Genomic DNA, 24,214 nt, shown 5'->3' on the forward strand with positions numbered 1-24,214 from the left:
TAAAAATAACTAATTTATAAAAAATATGTACGGATAAATTAAATATAAATAATATTTTAAGTTATGCTAAAAACTAATATTGAACCGAATACATATTGATCCCCCCACCTCCCACATTTGGGCATTTATGGCTAGCATAATATAAATGCTCCATAATTTTAGTGTGAAGGGGATTTTTGGAAGGGAAATTGAAGAGAAATGATTAATCAAAAAAATTATAGCTTGTGCAAGAATGGAGATCCTTAAATATGTGAAAGAATTAGGAGTGAGTCGGCTAACACATAGATCGGTTCATGCAATTATTTCTAATGGGGAGGATGAGAAGAAAGTCTGAAACCCAAAGCAAAGAAAGACGAATAAATTGTAAAAAATTCCAAAGGAGGACGCTTTTCATCCTATCACCGACACTAGGAAAGGAAGGATGAAGGAAAATTCGGAAGAGGGAATTAATCTTGCCATCAAGAATATTGAACTCTTCAAAACTAATACTACTATTGCAATTCTCGACATCCATGACACGACAACAAGATTTAGACAGGGGGTGGCTGACGACTTAGTACCATCACACCTAATTCATCTAAGTCCTTTTTAAGGAGAATATAGGAGTTATTGACCTCTTTAGAATAGGGGTGTGCAGAAATCGATTAAACCGACTGAATCGACCGAATCAAAAATTCGATTTGAACAGAAAATCGAACCGAAAAACTAAAATTTTAAATAATAAAATAAATAAAATATATTTTTACAGATATTAATATTATATAATTATATATATTAATATACATACAATAGGAATTGACTGGAGCCAGAGCCACTTACGACTTACGAGAGAAGAACAGAACAGAAGAGAAGAGAAACAGAATAGAGAAAGAAAAGAAAGAAAAGAAAGAAAGAAAGAGACTCGCCAAGACGACTGAGACCGGAAGAAGGGAAAAAAAGAAAGGACCGGCGAATATTGCAAATATGACCTCACGACAGGTAGGTTTTCTGGTTTTGCTCTCTTACAAATAAAAAAATTTCAAAAAATTTGACTTACGATTTTGCTTTGAAGGTGTTTGATGAAATGCTTAAGTTAAAAAATATGTGTATTCTTGCATTGATTGGATTCTTTTATTGCTGTTAAATGTTCAAACCGTTTAAGTGTTTAACCACTTATTATATTTAGTCCCATAAGTCATAAAAAGAACTAACAATTTTAGTCCCAACCACAAATTTCATTAAATATTTAACGGAGGACATGCAAATCACTTGCTCTCTCTATTAAATCAAATGTCATTTACTTAATGAAACATATGCAAATCACGTGCTCTCTCCATCAAATATTTAATAAAATTTGTGGTTGGGACTAACATTACAAATTTTGTAATTTATGAACTAAATCTGGTGAAATAAAATAATAGGGCTAAAATCACAAAAAGAATAAGTTATGAAACGTAAATTGCAAACTTTTTTAATTACTATATTACCCCTAAATGATAAATTGTATCTACAAATTAGTTGTTGGTGAAGGGATAAAATTAATATTACACACCCCGCATTTATAACTAGCATAGTATTAATACCCTGTAATTAATAATAAAAGGAGACTTTGGGAGGACAATTGAAGAGAAATGATTAATTGAAAAATTTCTCACTTGTGCATAGGGTGTTCATCAAAACAGCATGGTCATCCCAACCTATCGATCCAACCCAATTCGCACCGCAATTGGTGGGTTAAGGGTAAGTTGGATTGGTCTCGGGCTAGCAAAAAAAAAAAAAGACCACATTATAATAATGGGTTTGATTTACATTTACATAGACCGCATAAATCGTATCCCACTACAACAACAACAACAACAACAACAATAATAATAATAATAATAATAATAATAATAATAATAAGATCAACAACAACAACAATATAATAATGTACTAGAACTTGTATAAAAGTTTTGATAATACATAAACTAATATATTCAAGACAATAATAATTATTACGATATTTTTTATTGGTATTGTATAATATATCTATCTTCTATATTATAAATGTGTGAGTAATTTATCATATTTTATGGTTTTTCTTTTTCCTGTGATGCCAATATATTATTTTATATAAGATTAGAATTATAAATATATGTGTCCAAATAAATAATTTTGTATTTAGTTTTTATAATAATAGTTGTTAATTATGTATATAGTTGAATTGAAATAGAATTTTAATAATATAAATAATATAAAGAGTTTTAGTGACAACTATTAACTATTTAAATAAAAAAATTTAATAGGATGCACCACCACCACCAGCGCCACCATTGCCACCAGCGTCACAGAGGCATTATATCAACTTCTGGGATGTAAGGTACGTACATAAATTTATGCAATTATTTTATAAAATTTTATTTGGATTTATTATTATTTTTAATATTTAATTATTTTTCAGGTCCAATCGAAATTTTCACATGGTGATCCATGCTACAATCAAAGGGCATTATCCACATTCTTGTGGAACATATCATAAATCACACAGGAGCATTAGTTATTTTAGTTTCAAAATTTAAATGGTAAGAATAATATTTAATTTTAAGTTAAACTTATATTTTTTATCTAATATTTATATTTTTTTTTATACGTGAAATTTACAAATGTCGTACTGGTGGGACTGCGATGACAGTCAATATTCAAGGTCGTCAAGTCATAGGCCAGGAAGTTCTTGAGGAAGCGATTCGCCGACGCTCGGAACTAATTGATCGGACCGTTGTGGCTGGCCGAGGAGATTTGGCGCCAGCTTCTGGGGTAGTGGGCGAGCCTAGAATTTCAAGCACAGTCGGTGAAGAATAAGGTCAAACGGGCAGCCAACCCGAACGCAGCTGCTACCATCTACCATGGGAGGTTGTCCTCTATTGCGGCACACAAGCGTAAGATGGTAAGTATTTTAACCTATAGTATTAATTTAATCTAATTTTTTAAAATAATTTTTGAATAGGAGGCACAATTCGGACACCCCGTCAAACAGATGGAGGTGTTCAAGGAGTGCTATAAAAAGTAGGAGGACTACCAATGGAGCATCCCAAGGGCAACGGAGGTTGCAGTAAGTATAAAAAATAATTTAATTTTTAATTCAAAGTTAGTTTTTTTAAAATCTAATTATTTAATCTGTTCGAATGAGTTGTTTGTGAGGATGATAGAGGAACGCCAGAGACAACAAAACAGTGATCAAGATCCTCCATTATCCTCTCAAGGCTCGATGGCCCCGAATGAGCAACAAGTGTGGTTGTCAGCAGTGGGCGGTCGAAAAAGGACCGAGTATTCGGTTTCGGCTCTGAAGTCCACCATACGATTGCTGGACCATCATCGCCCTCGCCACCGCAACTATCGCTCCTCGACCTTGATGATCGGGTAACGAGGCTTGAGGAGTAGATGCGGCGGATAGATCCCATCCTGGCCCGATCCTCCAGTGCCCTAGCCTCCTTCTAATCCCCTAGTACCCGACGGCGATGACAACGACAACGACGACGAACACGCAGCCGAAGGGGATGCTCATTTAGATTAGGATAAAAATACAATGTAAAATAATATTTTTATTTTGCAATTAAATTATTTTTATTTTCTTGTTATATTATATATTTTTATTTTAATATTGCACATTTATTACATTAAAACTACCTACATATAATAAAATTTTCTAAAATTTATTTTTAAAAAATAATTATCAAATAGATTAAATATAATTAAATATTAAAGAAATTATTTTTTTTGTCATTGTATTTGTAACGGCTTTTGGAATACGAATTACTGTCATATAATCCTAAAATTATTACAAAGATCGTGCAAAAGATGGTTATCAATTTTGAAAAAAGCCGTCCTAAAAGCCGTTACTTAAGCAATGTAAAAAATAATAACAAAGGCAGATACAAAACAAAAACCAACATACACATACACATACGGTTTTACAAAGCATGTTACAAAAACTATTGAAAAAATCAATATAAAATGTAATATAAAAACCGTTACAACATAATGCAACACCGTTACAAATTGTAATCCAAAATTAAGCCAAAGTTCAAGCACAATCATACCTATATGTATTATAAAGGTTGTTCCATTAACAATTAAATCAAAATTAAATGAGCCGTTCCAAAAGTAGGTTCAAATGCATTTTTTTGAATTAAACTACAAATTGTAACGGTCAAGCATGGTTGGAACAAAGACCGTCACAAATATTTTATAACGCCCAAAAAAGCCACGGTAGAAGTATCCGTTACAATTTAATAATATAACTGTTACTTAATATAAAAATTATTTTTTTAAGTGAAACCCCAAAATTTGACAACCTAAGCTCCTTATCACTCGGATTTATATTCACATAATCATAATCAATAAAAAAAACATGACATGATGATTAAGTTTGATGGCATGGCATGTTGATGGAATCAAGAGAATTAAGGAAGTTTCTTGAAATAGGGGATGCCATAGAAGAAGAAATCCCAACTTTCACATTCAATGTTATGTTGGGGTGAGGAACATCATCATTTCATGCATCATGATGATGCTATGGAGGGATGGGCCAAAGCGTATGATGCATGTAACATGGCCATCATGCCACCAGCCAAAAGCATGCAATGCAAGAATGGACATTGCATATATACAACCATTCTCATTCTTCCTTTCCAAATATACCCACCCCTTTCTTCAATCATGGTTAGCAACAAATCTCTACTTTGGACCTTTAGGTGTTTTATTTTAATTCTATTTTATGAGGGTGAGGGTAGTAGGGTCATCATAGGCATTATCTTTAAATATTATATTTAATTATAGTCTTTTTTTATATTGATTTAAAAAGAAAAAAAAGAAAAAAACCCACATTGCAGCTCGGACACAATGATTTCTTCATTCCTCTTTGACGGGTCTAGATCTTTTAATTCATGTAATAGTTTCCCACTTAAAGAGCCACCCTGTATTGTTAATGCAATAATGGTGCATGCTATATATATATATATATATTCAATCTCATTTTCTAACACTTGTATATATATACACATAATACGAATGGTGGAGAGTCGAGTCCAATTCAATATTACATTCAAGTTCAGCAACTATAAATTCAATTTGGCGTTGAGTTGGCATGGGGCTGCGTGTCGAAAAAAAAATGTCTAGAGTAAAAATTGTAATTTTACAATACTTTAAAGACACTCCACTATAAGTAGTTGATAGGTGACCTTTTATTGTAATTAATTTGAAACTAATTTAATGAAAAATCGATTTTGAGCATCCTAGGATGTAGAGAAAAATTTCAGCCAACATAAATCTTGTGTCTTGTAATTACTTTCTTTCGTATTTTTCTTCATATGTTCACAATTGGACCGAATTTAATTGCTAACAGTAACTTTCCTTCATGAACGGGCACAAACTAAATCTTTACACGAGCATAAGTCGTGACATTTTCTAGAATATATATGAGACTAATAAAAATGTAATTTTTGTACCGTCAGACAATCTTGAAAATAATGTAAAATTAAGGGGTTTTCATGTTTTTAGTGGCTCTCGTGAGCCCTATTACCATTTACTCAGATTTTATTCGACAGATAAGTGAAATGACAGCTGATCCCAATTCGTTGTACAAATCAATGATGTTGAAACAAAAGACTAAGTCCCAAGAACATGTTGTCCATTGGAATTGTGATCATGTCTTTGGTCCAAACCCTAAAAACCATCCACATTTTTATCAAGATTCTATTCTGTTTTCATGTCTGCCTTTGCAGATATAGTCTTTAGTACTATGTTTGGCTTTCTAAATATTCCAATCTAATGGTTGGAATTTTACGTGTTATCCTCAGCATTAGAGAATGTTATCTCCAGGAATACGAATCCTACCATCTTGTTTACTACTTTCTCTTCCACCTCTATCTTCTATTTGGTTTCGGTGGCCTGATTAATTTTATTTTATTTTTTAATAAAATATGATATTTCTATATCGTACATTATATTCGAATATTAAAAATTAATTAAATATAATAATAATTTTAAGGATAAATTATAATGGATCGACTCCTTTGAAGTTTGATATATCACCGTTATTTGAAAAATTACAAATACCCTTCTAAAATTAACGATCGTCTAATTAATGCTCTCTTATTTAGGTTGTTATGAGGGGACATGTATAATTTTTCAAATAACTAAAACCCACAATATTCTTCTGATTGTGACATCTAAATCGTCCCATTTGAGCAAGACATTTTTGACTGATGAGTACTAGAATGTGAAGAGATGACATGTTTTCCATAAGTTTGGGGAAGTAATAATTTAATGAAGAAACTCCGTAAAAAAAATGATAGTTATCATAATTCATACCATGGAAGATATACACTTTCTCTAGTTCTTGTTTAATTTTACTATAAATTATATCGAAATTTTTTAGATTAAATTTAATTACGAACATGGCATACATATACATCTTTTAAGAATGTCTTAATTTAATTTAATTTAATTTGAGAGGTGTATTTGTATAAATTTAATATTTTAATAAGGAGTGTTAGCTTGTAATTTTATTAAAAGTAAGGCGTATTTATGTAACTCAACCTATCTCATGAGGTATTAATATAATATTTTTATCGCTAATTTTATTTTATTTAATATTATCAAAAAACACAATTAAAATTTTGAAATAAGCTAAGTTTCTTTGATCTTAAAAAATAAGCTTGTAGCTCTATATTTTATTTTTAAACATTTCATAAATCTAAATATTTTTCCCCTATACAACAACTTTATTCTTATATATATATGCTAAGTTGCTAACATTATTACGACAGAAACATAGGCACGATAAAAGGAATTCGGGTCAAACAGATAACGTTTCTTTGCCACAAAACGTGGACCCTTCCATTTTCCATTGGGCCTTTCTACTCTCCCCTTTCCCTTCTTCATTTTAATACCCCTTCACATGCTCAACAAATAATGATTATTTATATGTTTAATGTTCCAAGCAAATCAAAAATAATAATTAACCCAACATTTAATTTCTCTTCACCAGACAACAACTGACCTAAGAATGCTCACATTATGGTACATTAAGTTGTTAATCAATGTCTCAACTACCAAAAACATTGTTCAGATTAGATCATCTCACACAAATATATGTACTGAGTAATAAAAAAAGTAGGGCTTATGAATATCACATAGTTAGAGTATCACTGAAATTGTAGAGCTCATTTCTTTATCAAAGTGTATTTTTAACATTAGTTATCTTCCTTTTCTGTGTTTTTCTCCCTGACGTAATTTTTGCAGTTGAATTCAGCACAACTGTTTTAACTTAACTCAGTTTTCAAAGACTTTCAAATAATCAACTTGGGGTAAGTAATGACCTGACGAGCTAAATTAAGTATCTTATATTTGAGGTGGAGTCCAACCCTTACATCGATATAAATAGTGGATTGGCCTGCTGCATCGATCGTTAGATTTGCTAGAATGTACTCATGTAAAATCCTCTAAAGCTTAAGTTAATTAGTTTAAATTATGCGAGGGTCATAAAATTAGACCTCACAATAATAGATGCATACTTATCTTATGGAGCCCACCAGTATTTATAGGAGTCTATAAATATCCACGTGTCGAGTGGCCTATCCTTAAACCAGTTTAAAATCAATGGATCATATAACAGATTGTTACGCCAAACAAACAAGTTCAAAGCCAACAAAAAAAAAAAAAAAACTCTTATCATATTTTATAATTTTCGAGAGCTATTAGATATTTGCGTTGATTTTTATTGTTTAACCCCGTCACAAATATTAGCAGAAGAAGACTACCCTCTTTTCTTTGGTACTATATGGGCATAATCTTTTTTTCGATACCGTTAAAAAATGTCATTTTCGTTTTTGGTACCACAATTATTGTGAGTTTAGATTTTGATATCATTAAACCCAAAAATAAATTTTTTTGGTGCCATAAAGTCATGTGCAACGCACATGACAGTTGTGCTCCATAACTGTAGTTAACCCCACCATTTTGGAGGAAAAATGCACGTGATACTACGAAAAAAGAGGAAAAATTGACATAAATTATAGCCTTTCAACATCCTAATTTCATTTCCCCTTCATTTTCTTCCTCCACTTTATTTTTTTCTAATTTTTTGACCAACTTTAGCCACAAACTATAAGAGCTTTTATTTTTTTTACAAAAATAAAAATATTAGAAAATTTTTATTATAATATATATAATAAATAGTTATAAAATTATAATTATTTTTTATTTCAAATAATTTCTAGGACCTATTTTACTATTTTTAAAATTAAATTATTATTTGGTCTAAAAATATATTAATATTTGATCACAAACTATAAAAATTAAAATTTATTTTGAATAAAAGTATTTGATAAATTTCATTTTATTAAATAATAATTAATTTTTAATTTTTAATTATTTACATTAGAGATAAATATTAGAAATAAAACTAAAATTTATTTCTTACTTTTTTTTGGTCAAATTTTATTAAAATATTTTTAGAATAAATAATAATTTAATTTTAAAACAATTAAAATATGCTAGAATTTATCTAAAATAAATAATTATAAATTGCGAACTATATTATTATTTATATTAAAATAAAATTTCTTTATTTTTTTAATTTTTTAAAAATAAAATTTTATTTTCTTATAATTTATTATTAAAGTTTATTAAAATATTTTCAAATAAAATAAAATTTTAATTTAAAAAATTAATAGTTGCTACATTAATTTATGTCGAATGTAATAATTTTAATTTAAAAATTAATTTATTATTTAATAAAAAATATATCTAATACCTTTACTCAAAAAATAAATTTTAGTTTTTATAGTTTGTGATCAAATATTAATATATTTCTAGATCAAATATAAATTTAATTTCAAAAATAGTAAAAAAAATCTTAAAAAATTATTTAAAATATAAATAATTATAATTTTAGAGCTATTTTATTATATATATTAAAATAAAATTTTTCTAACATTTTTTTTGTAAAAAATAAAAAAAATTAATAATTTGTGTTGAAGTTGGTCAAAATATTTCTTTTCTTTTAATGGTACAAAAGAAATATGTTTTCTGTTGTTTTGATACCATTAAACAGGACCCTTGCAGTTAAAGTCACGTGAGTGAATAGGAGATAACGACCGTTAACACCTACGTGCAAGGCACATGACCTCTGTTGTTAACTTGTGATAAAAAAGACATATTTTTAGATTTAATGATATCAAAATTCAAACCCACAACAATTATGAAAAAAAAAAAATAACTTTTTTTAACGGGATTAAAATAGAATTTTGCTCGTACTATATATATACAGTGTATACAATATTGTTTTTATCAAATCCAACCAATCTCATCAACTCGGAGACACTTTGATTACCTGTGGGACACAAACCCGGAGAGCTACAATTACAGCCAACCACGCTTTCATATATAATTATATATGTATATAATTCCTAATTAATTATTTATTACATTTTGGGATTTCCAACTGTTGCAAGATATCTGTACTTTGTGTAGAGTATGGACCATTATTACATATGTGTGTGTATTTGTGTGTGCGTACACTACACTCACACACACACACACAGAGATGTGTACGTACGTACACAGCAAATACTGTCTTCATTTGTTACTTTGTGCCATACATGCAGACATGTCTCTGAGATTTCAGCCTTCCTTCCCACTACATACGGTTGGAAAGAGGATCACAACATTGTCTGCTACATAGTTCTCATGCATGTCTCTACCTCAAAAAGTAAAAATAAAAATAAAAAATAAATAAGTTTTTCAACATTCAAAGAGGACTATTATTATCTTTCAAAATTTTTAAATATAGATTCCGACAATTTTATCTTGTAATTTTAATAATTTATCATATTAAAAATAAAAATAATTAAAAAATACACCTAATATTTAAGCTCGTCATGTTCAATTTTTCCAGCTATTTTTGTCTCAATGTACAAAATTTTTAATAATACAGGATTAAATATTAAAATGAATTTGAACATGACTGAAATTATCAACCAACCTCATAATTACAAGACTAAAACCTTGTAATTTTCCCAAATAATTTGCCATATTGTATGTAAAGGGTTTTCTTTCTATGATATTACAAATGAGCAAATTTCCTCCTATGAAAAAATAATAGCAATTTACCCTTTTATGTTTTTTAAAATAAAGCAATTTACCTCTCTGTCTAAGGAGGTAAATTGCTTCATTCTGAAAAACACAAGGGGATAAATTGCTACATTTTTAAAAATAAAAAGAGGTATATTGCTATTTTTTTTTTCATAAAATGATAATTTGCTCATTTATAGTATGATAAGGGAATTATTTGTATTTTTTTTCTATATGTAAAATAAGATATTTTAATTAAATTAAATAAACCATGTAATAACACATATTCATATAAATTGAATTTTTTCTTTTATAATTACGGAGAGTAGTAACTAATTTCTTGGCATGCAATTACAAATCCAAGGGCATGTATATATATATATATATATATATATGCACACGCATGGGATGATTCAATTCAATAATTTAATAAGAAATGAATTCGAATTTATTAAATAAAATATGAATAATCATGTGGTCTCATAATTACAAAATGGCCCCTTTTCATTTTAAGGAAAAAAAATTCAACATGTTGTCCCCTCTTCCTAAAGCAAACTAAGCCTTTTGCAGCTTTTCGATCAACAGCTTTCATAGGAATTTCTGTCTGTCTATTTACCTCTTTCTATGTGATTCAATAATGAGGATGTTTTTGTATGTACATTGTTTATAAACTTTTGAGTCAACTAATTAATTAGGACATTAATTAAAATTTAATTTCAAGGATTTTCTCATGAGCAAGAATTTTTTGTAGTACGTGAATATATATATACTGTAATATTTGATAATATCCACGCAATAAAAGTCATATATTATTCTTTAAATTTATATATATGTATATATATTTTTAATTGCAGAACTTTTGCATGTATTGGGACTATGTTACGTTCCGGATATAATATTTATCTCGTGAAGATCACTATCTGAATATGGTACAACATAGACCTAATATATCATGATGATATAAAATTTTGAAATTAAATTTTAAAAATATATATGATCCGATTGGAGCACGGGATACATAAGTTTTTTAATCAATAATTAAATAAAAAATCTATATTATGCAAGTATACAACGTACGTCAAATATATATATATATGTATAAATTTGAAAGTATGGCCTTAAATATTTAAAAGCAAAATATGGATATCACAATATATAAATTAATATAGTCATCTTTGAGAAATATCAAAATGTATTGATTGAACCGATTTATTGATAATTGTTTAATTTATTAAAATATTAATATAATTATTTAATTAAAGCTTCTATCTCAAAAATATCAAATGGGAATAAAATTAAATAGCATAAAAGTTTGTAACATCCAATAAGAATTATATGTCATGAAAGTTGTCTTATAAGATTATCAACAAAATAGCAATGATGAGAATTGCTGAGTAGGAATAATATAATTTAAAACAAAATTAGGAGAAAATAAAAAAGTTAGGGCAAGTTAGGAAAATAAATAAAAACAGAAATTATGAATCAATAGATGTATTCAGATAAATCAATACGAAATGTGAATCATCAAAATTATAAAATGTGAATTGAGTTCATTTCATTTAATTATTTTTTCTTAAAACTTTATCCCAAAAACCTTGAGAAACTGCGAAAATGACATCTCCTATCTTATGTACAGGACACCGTGCTTGCTCGATTTATTTTTTCCTGGTGTATTCAGATACGTCATCTGTCGCCTATAATATGTTTTTCTTCTCGTTGAAATTTTATTTGATCTCTTAATCTCCATAAAATCACATTTTTTTTAGTATATATGTATCACAGATGAATAGTATAATACTCTTAAACACGGTATGTATATGTATATATGTCATCCATATGCATTATAATTGATGTTGTCAAAAAGCAATATCGATCAAATTTATATTATTATAGGTTGTGATTCAACACGGTTCACACTAAAATTCTTGCAAGTCATTTCTTCCTCCCTAAAATGAAAGAATGAGGGGTATTTATACTAATATAAATATATGTTATTTAGGATATGTATGAGTAAAGTACTACTTTAACCCTCACCTACCCTCTATTTCATGGCTACGATTTATTTGTTGGTGTTATTTTAGTAATTCGTAGTTCCAAATCAATTTGATAGTTTGACTTAGACCTTTCTTTTCGAAAATATTATCCTTGCCTCATTTAGCTTGATTTCTTTCCTACATCAACAGCTCCCCAATTCCTGGATATCATTAGGATATTTAGGAATTAAACAATGATCACGGGTTCTTCTTCAAATCTGCCCTGTATTAGGATATTATGATAAGGATACATCATAGTTGAGGGGGCGGTGTCGTCATTAGTCGAGGCCATTTGTCTCCACAAGGGCAAGGATGGCCTAACAAATCATATGCTCGCATCGCGTCTGGTCACGCTATGTCATCTCGCATTGTGTTTCATCGCATTGCGTTGCACAATGTTGTGTGTTACGTCTTGTATTGCATCAAGCACATCGCACTATCACATTGTGTCGTACCCCACGACGTTGCATTGCGGGTGTCCCATATCATTATATCCTCTCGCATTCTCTAACGTTGCGTCGCACTATGTCTCATCACGTCGCACTTTATTGCATTGCATCACGTTATGTCTCGCTTTATTGTGTTGTGTTGCATCAATTTCACTTCCTATCAGTCAACGTACTTGGGGTTGGTTAGATTTTTGTCTGGATAAGGTTACAATATGTTGAAGAAAAACACTGAGAATGGGGAGTTGCCGCCAGATGGGGTGGTATCGTCCTCTACCTGGTCAAGGCTCGGTGCCTTGACCATATTCTTTAGGTCGCCTCGACCTCGAGGCTGAGCTGCCTCAATCAGCCCCATCTGGTAGAGGCGATCCTCGATTAGTTCTGCCTCACATCGATCACATATTGTCTGTGGAGTTGCGCTTCATTTGTCTTTGCCTCCCACTCGAGGGGATTGTTCATTTTCAAGATGAATTTATTGAGGCAATCAAGAATTTGTCTGAGAGTCATTCTTTCTTTTGAATTTTTAGTGGGCTCTGATTCATCTCAAATAATTTTTAGTCCTGTCCATGTCCAAAGTGATGAGTTGGAGTCGTCTATAACCCCCCAATTCAGGCTTCATTTTCGCGTTTATTGTTGTTGAAAGTTCTTGAGTCTTCAGGATTTTGAAGGTGCCGAGGTGGCGAGAGTCGATGTTAAACAAGCTATTAGGTAGTGTCGCTCCAAGTTGAGAGAGTTTGGTCTCTTTGTGGGGGATGATTTCGTGTTTCTTGACACCCTTGTGACTGATGAGGATGTGGTCGAAGAAGGCAAGGTGGAAGCAGTGGATGCTGAGGGTGATCATGTCAACATTAGGGGCGATCGCGCTTGACTTACGTCATTGCTTTCTTTATGTTTTGTAATTTATAATCGGGACAACATACTTGCTACTTCTTATTTAATAAATTCCTTTTATGCTTAATTTTTTATTTATTCTTGTTATCTTTATTCGTCATGTATTTTTCTTGGACTTCTTAGGAGTCCTTTGTTAATGCAACATGTATTTGCTTGGGTGTTTCTTAGGAGCTCCTTCGACCATTTTTACGGAACTTTTTAGGAGTTCCTTTGATTATTTTTAGGCGTTATTTGGGAACTTTGTAGGAGTTCCTTTGAGCGTCTTCTACAGAACTTCTTAGAAGTTTTTTTTATTGTGTTTAGGCGTCACTGGGGAACTTTGTAGGGTTCCTTCGAGCGTCTTCAACAACTTCTTAGGAGTTCTTTCAATTATTTTTAGCGTCACTCGAGAGCTTCGTAGAAGTTCCTTTGATTATTTTTAGCGTCACTCAAGAACTTCGTAGGAGTTTCTTCTAGCATCTTTTATAGAACTTCTTAGGAGTTCATTTGATTGTTTTCAACGTAACCCGGGAACTTTATAGGAGTTCCTTCGAGTGTCTTCTACGAAACTTTTCAGGAGTTTCTTCAATTATTTTTAGCATCACTCGAGAACTTCGCAGGAGTTCTTTTAATCATTGTTAGCGTCACTGGGGAACCTCGTAGGAGTTCCTTCAAGCTTCTTCTACAGAACTTCTTAGGAGTTTCTTTTTTAATTATTTTTATGGAACTTTTTAGAAGTTCCTTCAATTAGTTTTAGCGTCACTCGAAAACTTCGTAGGAGTTCCTTCGAGCGTCTTCCTACTTTTCATCAAATTTTTAAATATTTCTTAAATGTCCAACCTTCTCCATATTAAATCGTCTATTTGAAAGTTACTTTGGTAGACTTGGGTATTACGCGCTTTAGCCATGCGTCGCCTACCCCTTTGTACTTGACCAAGTTTGGGATTTTAATCCCAGATTCCAGAGCTTAGGCTATTTTGTGGGGTGTAAGATGATTGCGCTTTTGGTGGTGCAACCACTAATGTGTAATTTGAGATTTGCCCCGACCTTGTTGGGTGGACGAACTCAAAGACGTACTTGACCTTCCATCTTTATTTGAGATTCTTCTCCTTGAAACAATACTCCTATGAGAGTGGGAGGTGGTCATCCTCCCTTCTCCCATTGAAGCTTTCTTCTTCGCTATAGTTCTACTCCAGGAGGGGAGGCGCTTGACCTCCTTCCCTTCCTTGGGACTCCTCTTCGCGATGACACGCTTTCAGGAGGAGGAGGTGCTCGGTCTACTCGTTTCCTTTGAAGCTATTTTCTTAGTGAATCTTCTCTAGGAGGGGGAGGTGATTGACCTCTTTTCTCTCCTTGGGCCTCTTCTCCTCGAGATGACACACTTCCAAGAGGGGGAAGTGCTCAGCCTGCTTTCTCCTCTTAATCCTCTCTTTATTGCATTGGCTCACCTTCAAGAAAGGGAAATGTTTGTCTGCCTTTTCCTCTCTGAGGCTTCTCCTCCAAAAGGGGGAGACATTTTACCTCCTTCCTCTCCATAAAATGTCACGCTTTTAGGACGAGGAGGTACTGGACCTCCACTCTCTCCTTAAAGCTTCCTCCTTTGTGATGGATTCTTCCAAAAGGCGGAGGTGCTTGACTTTCTTTTTCTTTTGAGGCTATCTTTTAGGATGACTCTCCTCTAAAAGGGGAAAGGAGTTTGAGCTTCTTTCTCCTCTTGAGGCTCTCCTCTTCTCGAATGACTCTCCTTCAAGAGGGGGAGGTGCTTGACCTCCCATCTCTTCTTAAGAAATTCTTCTTCCGAATGATTCTCCTTCAAGAGGGGAAGGAGTTTGACCTCCTCTCTCCTCTTGAGAAATTCTTATTATGGATGACTCTTCTTCAAGAGGGGGTGGTGTTTGACCTCCTTTCTCTTCTTGAAGTTCTCCTCCTTTGTTGGATGACTCTCCTCCAAGATGGGGAGTTGCTTGACCTCTTCTCTACTCTTGCGGAATTCTTCTTCCCGATGACTCTCTTTCAAGAGGGGGAGGTGCTTGACCTCCTCTCTTCTCTTGAGTTTCTCCTCTGTTGGATGACTCTCCTCCAAGAAGAGAAGGTGCTTAACCTTCTCTCACCTCTTGAAATTCTCCTTATACGCTGGTCTGTTGTCTTCTGCTCACTATTGTTGGGGGCTAGGTATGCAATTTAGCCTCTCTGAGGATAGCGAGAAGGTCGCAAGCTAGGCAACTACACTTGAAGCGGCCTGCGTTGAGGCGTCTTGCGGGGCATGCTTAGAGGTCCCTTCGATCCCGCCTAGGCGTAGTTCCCACTTCTTGCTCTTTGGTCCAGAGTTCATCTTTGAATGTTGAATTACCTATTTCCCATAGACAGCGCTAAGTTGATGTCGCCAAAAAGTGATATCGATTAAATTTATATTATTGGAGCGCGATTCAACACGCTTCACACTAGAATTCTTGCAAGTCATTTCTTCCTCCCCTCAAATGAAAGAATGAGGGGGCATTTATACTAATACAAATGTATGCTATTTATGGTAGGTAGAGATAAAGTACTACTTTAACCCCCACCCACCCCTTATTACATGGCTACGATTTATTAGTTAGGGTTATTCTAATAATTTGTGGTTCCACATCAATTTGATAACTTTGACTTGAACCTTCCTTTTTGAAAATATTATCCTTGCCTCATTTTACTTGATTTTTTTCCTCCATCAATAATGACAGGTATAAATTTTATTATACGGCAAGTTAAATGATTGATATATTGAAATCTTTGCATATGATAATTCATGAAAATCTTTGTCAGTCCCTGCAATCACCTTTGAATGTCTTAAATATGACCTTAAGCGACATTATCAATACGTACATATGAAAATGAGACTAGTAATTAGTATCATATTAATTGATGTAAAGTCATGTTGTGACTTGTACATGTCTATTAAACTCGACTAATTACATGTAAACATTAATTCACGTCCCAAATTTACAATATTTCTATTACGGAGTATCTTTATTCACTTGATAAATATAGATTACTATCAAATCATCCTACAAATAATCTTTCTATTGAGCATGAAAATATGTACACACTTAAAATAATTATGGGAAATGAAAAGCAAGAACTGTCAAAAAGTTGAAGAAAAGAGGAAGAAGTGAAAACATTTTCATAATTACCAACAATTTTCTGGAAATGTATTTTCTCCAGAAGCAGGATTAAAAATTAGTTCCCCAAGAATTAGACGTGATGTCAGGGTAATCTCTGAAAGGTCATACTAAAACTTATACCTCCAGTTCAATTTTTGATGGTGGACAACTTTGGATCTAGATTATTTATTTTGGGTTGTCTCGATCTGCTCATGTCAAATAAAAATTCCGATATCTATGACCAATTGATTATTAGTGGATATGTGATTCCCGTCATATCTTCAATTAGAAAAAATTATAAATAGTCGTCTTACATGCTCCAAATATATTTTTTGTTGTCATAATATTTCTGACAATCTTTAGTCTTTCTCTTTTAATACATATCTAATTTAGGTATTAAAGGGTCCGCTATAACCTGATCTTCTCGATATAATTCTGATAAATTTTTACCTTATATATCTATTTATAGTAAAAATCTAAGCGTACTCAACTCATTTGGGATGCATAGTCCATATTTACTACATAAATAGAAACTAAACTAAAATAGTAACAACAAAACTTACAACATATCTTTCATAAGAATAATCTGTCATCATTGGACCATTTAATCATTCAAAATCTTTTCTTTGGGGAAAAAAAAGATTGGTGGTTGTTGGATTGTCCTCCAAATAATGAGAAATTCCAAATTAAAAAAAAAAAAAAAAAAAGAGGCGCATGCACATGCATGAATGCTTCCATAAGCATGCAGTGGAATTAACATGCGCATGCCAAGACTGCACTCTTATGAAAAATACATTATAAATACTTTTTTGCTTTTGAAAATACAAAACGGCATGAATATCCTGAAATAAAATTTTAATTATTTTTTCTCATTTACGTCTTCCATAATTAAAAAATAAGACACAATCCGAAAATAAAAATTATAATAATATTCCAATTTTGCTTGAAAAATGAAAAAAAAAAAAAAGGGAAAATAGTGGGGGAGCTGACATAAAGGACTGATTCTAGGGAAGTGAGAAAGAGAAAGAGAAAGATGAAAGGTAGGAAGGAACATTGGAAACCCGGAACGGAAGAATCAAAGTCTAATTCCAATCTGTCTTCAGACCCAAAGTGAAGAATAACAGATGAAACCATTACCCACTCATTAAATATTACACCCTATTCCCCCATTAATATTTCACACCAAAAGTTAAAGGTTTCAGTCTTTGTATTGGAGACTGGAAACACAACCTACCCCCCCACCCCACCCCACCCCCAGTTCACACTCTTTTTTCAAAAATTCTTGAGTTAACTTATTGTTGAGATACATATATATATATATATATATATCACCACCCCACATGGACAAAACTCTGAAAATCCACATACATAATCTCAGTGTGTTCTTAATTACCTCAGCCTAGAAGTTCAGTTCCGAGTTTGTCAGAATATAAAGAACCAGAGCATAGAAGCTCAGGGAGAAGCAAAATACAAGGAGGGTTTGTTTTCTTCTTTTTTTCTTTTACTTGGGAAATGCTGTGACAGTGAGCTGTTTTAACCTGGAATTTGCAATTCTGGGCTGGATGGATTTGGGATTTGCGAATTTTGAGAAGAATTTTCGTTGTTTGGATCCCTGGAGGAGACGACGCCAATGTACAGAAAAACGGACGGCCGGAAGAAGATGCACAAATGCCCTGAAAATGGGCGCCGGTTGCTGCAGTGTGTCGCCGATTGTTGCAGCTCTGGTTTTCTTCCTGTTTTTCGTCTCCTCCGTTTGTCCAGCCCGATCAGTGAATTTCAACGACAGCAGTCAGAGTTTCCGGCCCGGACACGAGTCCAAGAAGTTGAAGTTTGTCAGAGCGCATCTCAGGAAACTCAATAAGCCCGCTGTTAAGTCAATTCAGGCAAGTTGCTTGAGTTGGGTTTAAGGGCTTAATTTGGTTATTAGATGGAAAAGAATCTGATGTTCTATTCTTGTTTCTTTTGTCCTTTTCAATCTCCCTGTTTTTTTTTGTCCTGTTTCTCCCTGCTTTTGTCCTGTTTTCTGTTAGACTAATTTTAATCAACTGTTTTGGTTGCACAGAGCCCCGATGGTGATATCATAGATTGCGTATTATCCCATAATCAGCCAGCTTTTGATCATCCCCAATTAAAAGGACAAAAGCCGCTGGTAAAAACATAACTATTTCTTTACTACAATGGTTCCGTAAAAATGTCTCATCCACCAGAAAAGAAAAAAACATCCACATCTTAATACATTCTCTTGAATTTCCAGGATCCACCCGACAGGCCAACAGGGCACCTGTCAAGAACCGCCATGTTTGAAGAGAATTTCCAGGTTTGGAGCATGTCTAATGAATTCTGCCCGGAAGGCACTGTCCCAATCAGAAGAACGAAAGAGGACGACGTTCTCAGAGCAAGCTCTATCAGGCGATTCGGGAAAAAAATCAGGCCTGTAAGAAGGGATTCCTCCAGCAACGGTCATGAGGTTAGTGCTAAAAGTTTGTAGAAATATTATGTAAATTTGGGAAACTTTCCAGGTTGTTTCCATGAGGCCCTGTCAGGTTTCGACCGAACTCAGCACAATATAGATTTCACTGTTTTCACACTCGATGAATATAAGAATTTTGCGTTCTTAACGAATATTTCCTCCCAATCCTTTTGCAGCATGCGGTTGGGTATGTGAGTGGAGATGAGTACTATGGAGCAAAAGCAAGCATAAATGTGTGGGCTCCTGTAGTTGCAAACCAATATGAGTTCAGCTTATCACAGATGTGGGTTATAGCAGGTTCATTTGGCGATGATCTCAACACCATTGAAGCTGGTTGGCAGGCATGTCTCTACTTGTTTTTCAAGAATTCTTTTTTGTCTCCTACCTTTCACCATTTACCCTCTTTGTACTTTAATATTTTAGGACAGTGTTTTGGTTATATATCTTTCTAATTTTTGTGATTTTCGTCATTTTTTTTTATTGGAGTTTACCTTCTTGTCAGAAAAATACAAGTGAACAGACTCGTCTTTTTTCCCACACATTTATCCTTTTAATTTTCTAGGACAATATTTTAGTCTTATATTTTTCTAATTTTTGTGATTTTAGACATTTTCTTCGCCTGAGTTCACCCTTTTTATCTGTGGAAGTAAATTCTGGTGAAAAAAAGACGAAAATTCTAAATTACGCAATGAAAAATACATTTCAATTAGCTTTTTGGGAGATTTTGGCGTAATAAATTTGATTAATTGGGTGAACGTATAAAATTTGATCACTCTCGTAGTGTGGTATGTATATGAAAAATGGGAACAACTAAATTAAAATTATACTATAAAGATATTATAATTATTATATGATTAAATACAATTAAAAAAATAGAATAAAATTAATTAGGAGTGATCAAATCTAATTTATTTAATTTTTTGTTCAAATTCAGACAATGAAAATTATTTCCATTGATGTTATTTCAATCAATTTTTGCAACAGGTTAGTCCGGAGCTCTACGGGGACAATTATCCTAGGTTCTTCACATACTGGACTGTAAGCATTGTTGACCTTCTCAGCTTACTTGTTAAGGAAAATGATGTTTGATTAGCGATGTGGACTGTCCCTACATTAATCATTTCGTCAACTAGGCATGCGGATAATTACGTGCGATAATTAATTGTAATCCCACTTGATTAATTAATTATTTAATTTAATTAATATGCATGCAGAGTGATGCATACCAAGCAACCGGCTGTTACAATTTGCTGTGCTCCGGGTTTGTTCAGACCAACAATAAAATAGCAATTGGGGCCGCAATTTCGCCAACTTCGTCCTACAATAGTGGCCAATTTGACATTAGCTTATTAGTTTGGAAGGTAAAGTAAAGTTCAATACAATCTTTCAAATTTTTCTTATTCAATCAAATTTAGTCAAATCAAATCAATTATAAAAAAAGTTTAATACACTATTTATGTAATTATTTATTTATTTTTAATTATAAACTAATTACATGACAGGTGTAATGGGCACCAAATTAATTTTTGGGTTGGGAATTGGGAATGGTGGGTGGGTAGGGAAAAGGGGCTGTGGAGCTACACTTTCATCATGCATGTTGTACACCACCCAGCTAACATGCGCATGTAGTGAGATACACACTATACAAGAATATGCATTTTACTCCATGGACACAATTATTTTGCTTTGTGCCCCTTTTTGTGCTTTCTAAGATTCTTTCAACCCTTCTTTTCCACGTAAAGATATCTCCCATCTGACCCCTCCACTTTCTTAATTTATCATTTTAGTCCTCATCATCTCTATTCTTTTCATTATTCCTACTAATCATTACCCCTACTCAGTCCATCTTTATATTAGATTTATTTTTTATTCGCTCTACTTACTGAGCAGGATAATACACTATCTTAATCGAAAATTTTATACCGTCTACTTAAATGAATAAATAAAATAAAATACTGATATCATTACGGGTGATCTGAATAACGAGTAACGCTGATATTTGTCATTACTTTCTACAGGATCCGAAGCATGGGAACTGGTGGCTAGAGTTCGGAGACGGGATTTTGGTTGGTTATTGGCCGTCTTTTTTGTTTACGCATCTCAGGGATCATGCAAGTATGGTCCAATTTGGGGGTGAAATTGTTAATAGCGAGAGTTCAGGGTCTCACACGTCGACCCAAATGGGAAGTGGGCATTTTGCAGAAGAAGGGTTCGGAAAAGCATCTTATTTCCGAAACCTACAAGTTGTTGATTGGGATAATAACTTAGTCCCTTTATCAAATCTTCGCGTTCTTGCGGACCATCCAAACTGTTATGATATACAAGGAGGTGTTAATAGAGTTTGGGGCAATTATTTTTACTATGGAGGACCTGGGAAAAACCCAAAGTGTCCTTGAAGAAAATAGTATATGGGTGTTTTCTTTTTAAATTTTGGGGGTGTTAAGGTCATTTCCTCTTGAGATGGTCATTCAACTTGAGTTATTCTTTCTATTTTTCGTACGGTCTAACAGGTGATCTATTAATCATACAGCTTTTAGGGGCGTTGTAAATCTTGGTAAATGGAAATATAGTAAATATATTATGTTTTTTGGTTGTGTTCTTGGCATGTTTTGCTTTATTATATTATTATGTTTATGTCTCATTTTTCTCAAAATAAAACATGTAGGTTTTCAATTGCGTGCTATGAGAATACTTAATTGCTATAGTTTAAAAGACAAAAAATCGTAATAAATATTTCGAAATTTCTTGAAATGTCTATTTTATTGGAATAGGTTTTATCTAGTTGTTTGTCATCTCATATAGGCCCCACACCAATAGGAACGAAATACGCCGTATCAGCAAGTAAATAGACTAAAATCAAGAAAGTAGTTACCTATCGATTTTATCCAGCTGACTATAGTTGACACGTGTTCATCCCTGCTGATGTGTTTTGGTAGTGATGTATCGTTCAAAGTGTAGAATATTGATTACATGTGTGTTACGCTGGATAGGCCCTCAACTAATTGTAATTAGGCTTGAACTAGTTGTTGTCTCGCACTCTCGCAAGCTCATCAAAGTAACTCAACTGATTCGGTTGGTAACCTGCATTTTGGCGTGCTAATGCCAAATAGATTGAACCTGACTCTTTAACATAACTTAAGCTAGATTTTGCCATTTGGATTTTGAAAATATAAATACCCTAAGATATCATCAAATTTTTTTTCTTTTTGGATTGGTTGATAACATGCGAGTAAACTATGTAAATAGATAGAAGCTATTACATTTTAACATAAGCATAAAAGTATATCATTCTCCTAGGAAAACAAAATATCAATCTTGAATAATATTTTCCCAAAATTGGATTAAGATTTAACTACAAGCAATTATTGGTCAAGTCGGCCGGTTACAAAATGGAAAACGGCAACAAGAAAGTCAGTGCAAACTCTTATATATATAACTGCACATAATAATTTAATTAATATATATACGTAACCCAACGTCATAACAGGCATAATGAACCTACAACATCATATATGCACATCAAACACCATAAGTAATTCATCACAGGTAATCTCCATACTTACGTTCTCTTTATACAATCAAAATGTGATTTATACTCTAACTCACAAAGAGGAGAAAACTGCATACTGGCTCGACCTACCTGAGTATAACGCGTAGACCTAGCCTTCAATAGTCAGACACCTCAAAGTCTACTTCTGAAAGAAAATGTCAGCAGAAGGATGAGTCTGTCACTCAGTAAGTAAATAATTAGTATTATCTATATATGTCCCCTTTATTTGTAGTTTTACTGTTATATGAATTTGTGGTTGATGCTGACATTGATTTATCTGAAAGTATATGAGTGATTAATGATTTAATTTGATTGACGGTATTGTGTACGTGGAATGAGGAAATACGTTGAAATATTATATTTGTTGTTTGATGTGTTGTGGATGTATGAAAATGAGAATATGTTGATATATTATTTTAAGTTCGAGGAAAAATGGTGAACTGGTCGAACCACATCTCTTTGCCAAAAAATAAAATAAAACAAAGAATATTGTATTTTAGTATTGCTAAAAAAATAGAAATGACTTTGAGTATATTTGAATATATTCTATGACATATTCAGCTCTTTTTTCTTAAAAGGAAAAAATAAAATGAAGCCCATATATATATATATATAGTCAAACTCATACCTCATATTTAAATTGAATTTGTTATGTTAAATTATATTATATTTTCTATTTTCTGTAGTGTAGATACTCTACGTATAAAAAATGTTTTCTTAAAATAAAATAAATAATTTAATGAAAAAATATTTTATATTGCATTATATATTTAAAAAAAGATTTTATACACTTAACGTGTATATATTACCAAAAATATATATAAAATACAATATGATCTGAAATAAAAATGAAATTCACATAATTTGACTTGATTTACAAGCATAGGCATAATTAATTGTGATTGATTAATGTATGCAAAGAGGCAGACAAAAGGCGAGAGAAAATGATACTTATGGTAATGGAGTAGATGTCTTTGGTGAGCGCCCTACCAACTGCCCTCTTCTTCCTTCTTAATGAATCCACGCACCGTCAGCTCCACAAACGCCGACACTCTCCGCACAAATATTTGTTCCCCATCATTCCTCGCTGCAGTTCTTGATTGATTTCAGCGCACACTATCATGGTTACTATGCACTCCACCCCCATTCCACTCAATCTAGTGTTTGTTTTGATAAAGGTTGGCCCACCAATTAATCTCATCACATAAAATAAACAAGGCCTTAAAGCAAACTAATCTTCGTGTATAGATGGAACTCAAACTCATAATAAACAAAATTACGGGTCTCAACTTCACCAATTAAGTATTCGTTTGATTCAAGTGAGAGGAAAAGGAAAGTGGGAGGGGGGTGGAGGGAAGTAAAAGGAGGAAGGGGAGGTAAAAAATAATAATTTTCCTTCAAATTGTTTGGTATAATTGGAAGGGAAGTAAGTCTCAAATACTTACACTTGTTTAGTGCAAGGAAAACAAATTGAGAAGAGTAAACTATTTTTTGTAATTTTACTTTAGCCATATACTTTTATTTTTTTGCCCAAATTTGGACGGAAACAAAATTGGACCTCTGCAGGGGTTTCATATACATCGAATTTTACGTCTTCTCCATCTCTTCTTCCTAAT

The 24,214-nt window shown here is 32.6% G+C and overlaps 1 protein-coding gene and 1 long non-coding RNA gene across 5 annotated transcripts; both read left to right on the top strand.

The window, feature by feature from the left end:
• The first annotated feature begins 609 nt into the window (after positions 1 to 609).
• LOC105168287 (uncharacterized) lies at positions 610 to 3,593 on the top strand. 4 transcript variants are annotated; one of them, XR_848324.3, is made up of 5 exons: positions 610 to 978; positions 2,265 to 2,338; positions 2,420 to 2,540; positions 2,651 to 3,067; positions 3,146 to 3,593. It is a non-coding gene; the product is annotated as an uncharacterized LOC105168287 (long non-coding RNA). The 4 variants fall into 4 exon arrangements; XR_848325.3 differs by having other exon boundaries at positions 3,157 to 3,593; XR_002287570.2 differs by having other exon boundaries at positions 612 to 978; positions 2,651 to 2,902; positions 2,963 to 3,593.
• Positions 3,594 to 17,682: 14,089 nt separating this feature from the next.
• On the top strand, positions 17,683 to 21,634 carry LOC105168288 (protein neprosin). Its single transcript, XM_011088311.3, has 7 exons — positions 17,683 to 18,461; positions 18,641 to 18,727; positions 18,833 to 19,045; positions 19,225 to 19,389; positions 20,033 to 20,086; positions 20,263 to 20,409; positions 21,067 to 21,634. The coding sequence occupies exons 1-7, from the start codon at positions 18,141 to 18,143 to the stop codon at positions 21,442 to 21,444; spliced, it is 1,365 nt and encodes a 454-aa protein (XP_011086613.1). The 5' UTR covers positions 17,683 to 18,140; the 3' UTR covers positions 21,445 to 21,634.
• Positions 21,635 to 24,214: the final 2,580 nt, after the last annotated feature.

The sequence above is a fragment of the Sesamum indicum genome, linkage group LG8 (assembly GCF_026168435.1).
Source record: "Sesamum indicum cultivar Baizhima isolate 11 linkage group LG8, ASM2616843v1, whole genome shotgun sequence".
In the NCBI taxonomy this organism is placed as follows: Eukaryota; Viridiplantae; Streptophyta; class Magnoliopsida; order Lamiales; family Pedaliaceae; genus Sesamum; species Sesamum indicum.